The sequence below is a fragment of the Littorina saxatilis genome, linkage group LG3 (assembly GCF_037325665.1).
Source record: "Littorina saxatilis isolate snail1 linkage group LG3, US_GU_Lsax_2.0, whole genome shotgun sequence".
Taxonomy (NCBI): Eukaryota; Metazoa; Mollusca; class Gastropoda; order Littorinimorpha; family Littorinidae; genus Littorina; species Littorina saxatilis.
Window position 1 is genome coordinate 62,776,375 of NC_090247.1, and position 5,022 is coordinate 62,781,396.

The following is a 5,022-nucleotide window of genomic DNA, read 5'->3' on the forward strand; positions in this document are numbered from 1 at the left end:
ACTGAATAAGATGTACCCAATGTTACTGCTAGTGTTACTATTAGGCTTGGTCAGTTTGATGCAGTGTCCTATCATGTACAGAACTGAGAGGTATTAAGCTGAACATGAGCTGACATCTTCTGATTTATGTTTTTGCATTACCTGGCTAGTTATCATACATGTTTTGTAGCTGAATTTGTTGTGGTAGTGTCATTTCTTATTTGTATAGATCTCATAGTCATACATGTATGTATGTGCAGAAACTTTGGACCTGGATGAAGCAGATACTGTGAGTGAGATTGAAGAGACAACACAAATTCTGAATGGTAAGCAAAATTAATTAAAAAACCCAAGAAGTGTAGGTTATTGGAACGTTTCATTATTGACAAAACAAAATGTCGACCCAGTGGTCTTTTAAGTAGGCACAAACAAACACTTATGATAGAAAATAATGAATTGCAAAATGAAGAGTTGTTTTGTTTATTTGGTGTCTGGTCATAAACTACTGTGTGAACAAAACTCAACAATACCTATTATAGTTATACAGATAACAAAGTGACAGTAAGAGGTATTTTCTTAGTTTTGCTATTCCCAATGATTGTTTCAGAGAGATCACCCAAGAAAGAAAACTCTCAAGTGAGAGATACTGGGCCACAGACTCCAACCTTGCTGCGGTATGCTTTGACGAAAGAGCGAGACCTCCAGAAGCAGACTATGGTTACTATGGGAACCCAGACAAGCGTGACAGGTGAGTTTTTCTTAAAAAAAAAAAGTTCAGTTAATTTCAAGAAATTCACATGGAATGTTTTATTCAGTATGAAGTTCTACGTACACGCCTTACTTAGTGGGCATACTGAGCAGCGAAAGGCATCTAGGAGTTCAGTATGCAATTTGAATACAGTATGGATGAACCAGACAGTGGATGCTCATTTTAAGTATATCATGTACCAGAAACATACTGTGCTGTGACAGCTTTCCCAAGTAAAACTGAAATTAAATTTTTTTGATGAGTGAGAGTCTGCATAGCAGACACTCAAGATTTAATATTACAATCTTGTACTTATGCTCAAATATGGTAAATCTAAGTTGGTGTTTTTATTGCAGTTTTGAAGAAAGGGGTGGTGTTTGCTGAATTGTCAGACGATGACTTGAATGGTGGCGTTAAACAGCTGCGGGGGAACCTGTTCAAGAAGAGCGTATTTGAAAGTGACAAAAAGTGCAAATTCAAAACAGGTGAGAAAAGACTTACATATCTTCTTATTTATATTTTGTGGGTGTGAAAGATCTGTAAAATGATTTATAGCTGTACAATAAAAAAGAGACGCCCATTTTTAACTGAAATGTAGCTACTAAGCAAGTGACTGACAGCACTCTTCTTCAACTTTATCTTTTTTTCAAACATTATAATATCCTTATTTACTCTTTTACACATCAATTTGTCATTTTGTTTTTAATCAGGTTTGACTCTGGTGGGATTTTGCTTGGTGCTTAAGCTGGTTGAGCAAGCTGCAAAAAAGATGACCTATTGGAGAGGAGAGGCAACAGGAATTGATGGTGTAAGTTCCTCTTCAAGCTTGTGTTGCTTTTCATGTTTCCGCAGTATTATTAATAATGAAGAAGATGTCGACCATAGTGTACAGATAGTATGTAATGTGGAGAGAAAGATTTTTTTGATCCATGGGTCTTTCGCTTATTAAAAGGACATTTTTGCTAGTCAATTTTCTTTGGTCTCGTTCCTAAACTTGTGATTGTAAGCCAAGTCCAAAAATGATGTGCAGGCTATCCCTAACCGAGAGTCTGGCAGAAGGCGGCGACTCCTGTCTGTGAGGGACGAGCTCCTGGTGACTCTACTGCGCCTTCGCCGGGGATTGGAGGTGGACCAGCTGAGCGACCTGATAGGCGTGGCATCTTCGTCAATTAGCAGGATTGTAACAACCTGGCTACATCTCCTATCCAGAGAACTCAAGTTCCTTGTCAAATGGCCTTCCCGTCGGCAAGTCCAGAAAGTTCTTCCTTCTTCATTTCGCCATTTTCAAAGAACTCGGGTTATTTTGGACTGCACTGAGTTCCAGCTACAGACGCCGTCTCTACCTTCAGTTCAAAGAAAGTCCTACTCCTCATATAAGCACAGAAACACAGCAAAATGCCTGGTTGGAGTGACACATCGTGGCACTTTCAGCTTTGTGTCTGACCTTTGGACAGGATCAATCTCAGATCGTAACATTGTCGTTAAATCAGGTGTCCTGGATTTGATTGAAAGGGGCGATGATGTCATGGCGGACAGAGGTTTCTTGATAAGAGATCTGCTGACACTGCGAGGGGCTACCGGCCTACCCTAAACATTCCGCCATTTGCTCATGGGAGGCAAATGTCTAAAGCTGCAGTAACAAAAACAAGGCGGATAGCAGCTGTGCAAATTCATGTAGAGCGAGCGATTGGTCGTCTGAAGCAGTTTCGGCTAGTTGCTGAGACTATCCCTTCCCAGTTAAATCCTCTGGTGGGTCAGTGTGTGACAGTCGCTGCGGCCCTGTGCAACTTAGACAAACCTCTCTGTCCATGAAACTTTAACATTATATTGCCTGCGATTTCTTACTGTAAGGTTACTAATCACCCGAGTTCATGTGATAAAAAATGTGATTTGAATCTGTACCACACTCTCATGATAAAGAAGCCTTTACATCATTACAGAAATGAAATTATACATTTACATGGAGTGGATCATCTGAGGAAATGTAATTTGAGTCTGTGGCAAACACTCAAGATAATCGCTTTGCATTATTAAAAACAATAATTTGAACATAACATGCACCGGAACTAAAATGATTGATCAACTGCGAAATCTTAATTCTGATGCAGTAATACTTTACATTAAAAGAACAATAATATTTTGCTCTGAAATTCATCGAATTCCCTGTATATCCATGGATGATAACATGGATCTTGTGATGAACACTATGCATGGCATTCTTGTAATTCCTGTATTTTGATAACATGTATTTGAGCGAGTTGACAATCCGTACCAAATCCAAATAAATAAAGGGTAAACAAAACCATCTTTTTTAAGTGTAGCGTAAATATGTGTGTGTGTGCCTGATACATTTTTCTTGAGAGTATGAGCATGTCCACAACCATACACCCTACTTTACTGATCCTTTCCTGCTGTTTTAACTCTCATAGTAACATGTTCACAAAATAATAAGAATAAAGAACATCAGACTTTCTCAACTACATGTGTGTACTGTACACAGTGATGGCACATTCTCATTCTTTACTCCGGGTCTACATTTCCATAGAGTAACATTTTGACCACTTGTGACCTGTAGAAGTCATCAGCTTTCCCAACAATTTCTTTGGCAAACTGTTCATTGTACTTGACAGGAATAACAAGAATACCATGCATAGTGTAAATCACAAGATCACATTGTTCAAGGTTATAAACAAACAGCTGGGTCTGGATCTGGTAGTAGTACTCAGACTGCTCGCTTTCACTCCATTCACCAGTGGTTGGGTCTTGCTGGCATCCTCTCTGTCGTGCAGCATCCTTTGGTGACTTTGTTCTTAACTTGAAGGCAAAAGGACACTTAATTTCGACCAGTTTGTCCTTGTGTCCATCACATGAACATGTGACGAATCCGTCAACAGGACAGGCTATGATGGGCTTTTCTTTCGAAATTAGTAATCCCTTTTCAGCAAGTCCAAAGTTCTTGTGCCTTTTCTTTTCGACAGTAGAGTATTGTTGCCTAGCCTTCCTCTCCTTTTTTTCTTCCCCATACCAATGCTGCAGACTGAATATCGTGTGATGAGTCTCCGATGATATGTTGCACCAACTTGGAACAGTCTGTCTCCGGCTTCAAAGAGAGTGGTGTGTGCCTTGTGCAGACTCGCTTCATGTTAGAAGCTGTCATGAATCCTCGCCGCATCTTGTGCCAAAGGCAATTGTCTGCTTGTCCTTGTGTTCTATGTTCAATAAGGTCAAGGGACTCTTGATCACACGGAAGTTCCCTCAGCAAATGCTCAAAATCGAGATCGGGATTGCCTTGTACAGTCATGTCGTGAATCAGAGAAATCACAGACAACCGAAGAACTTCGGCTGACTCTCCTTCATCGTCGCTGGCTCCGCTTGTGTTTGTCTCACTTTCATCTCCTCCACCCAGGCACTCAAGTACGGTGGCGTCAGGCAGTTCCTGGGGGGTAAAAAAAAAGTCATTATATTTTTTACAAAACATTTATACAGGTGTGTTTTGCATTTCCTTTTTATGAAACAAAACGCCCACACATTCCATTTAGTTATGCATTTCAATCATCTGTCTCAATCATTGAGGTATATCAGTAAATTAGTTGAATGGGTGTGGCTTGCTGCTTTCAATAATCTGAAAGTGAATTCAAGTGGACAATGACGCTTTCCATACGGTTTTTCTTTTATAAATAATTATGGCATACCTTGCGTAAAATCTCTGCAAACAGGACTTCTCTGTCGACTGGATGGTTACGATCCTCGACAGCACGAGGGTCAAAATTGTCTGTTGTTGGAAGTCGTCTTGGTTCACGGCTTCCATACCTGTAACAAGCCAGGTGTTTGTGATAAAACAATCCATATATTATATAGTTTGCTTGAGGGATAGACAAAACATAAAAAAGACATCATTTAGATGTCCTAGGATTTCCACCTGGAAAAATAAGCTGTCTGAAAATGAACGTATGTACAACAGTTTGGAAACAGTATGTGTTATATTTGTTTCTCTCCCAAATTGTTTTTGTTTACAATAGATCATAGATGATTACCTTATAACAATTAACATCATACTAATGCTGCAACCGCTTCTTCTGAGCACATTCTTTGGAAGGTTGGTAAGTTTTTCTGCTTCCTCACAGGCAGTGTTTCTTCGCACCCACACAGCAGGCCCATCAGTGACTGACTTGACATCATGGTCCTCTATAGCATACAAAGCTGCCGCAGTGTGCCGGCATGCACCATCAGCTCTGTAAGAAAAGACACACAATAAGTATACCATGAAGAGGACTGTATAAGATGTTAACAAATAT

General features: G+C 39.8%; 1 protein-coding gene across 1 annotated transcript in view; it reads right to left on the reverse strand.

Annotated features, from left to right (window-relative positions):
* Nucleotides 1–4,045: 4,045 nt before the first annotated feature.
* Nucleotides 4,046–5,022, reverse strand: part of LOC138961272 (uncharacterized) — a 5,715-nt gene continuing 4,738 nt past the window's right edge. The window contains exons 6-7 of the mRNA XM_070332874.1: nt 4,420–4,537; nt 4,046–4,163 (exon numbers count right to left, since the gene is read on the reverse strand). Of these exons, the coding sequence (XP_070188975.1) occupies nt 4,046–4,163; nt 4,420–4,537 (236 nt within the window). The remainder of the gene's footprint in view (nt 4,164–4,419; nt 4,538–5,022) is intronic.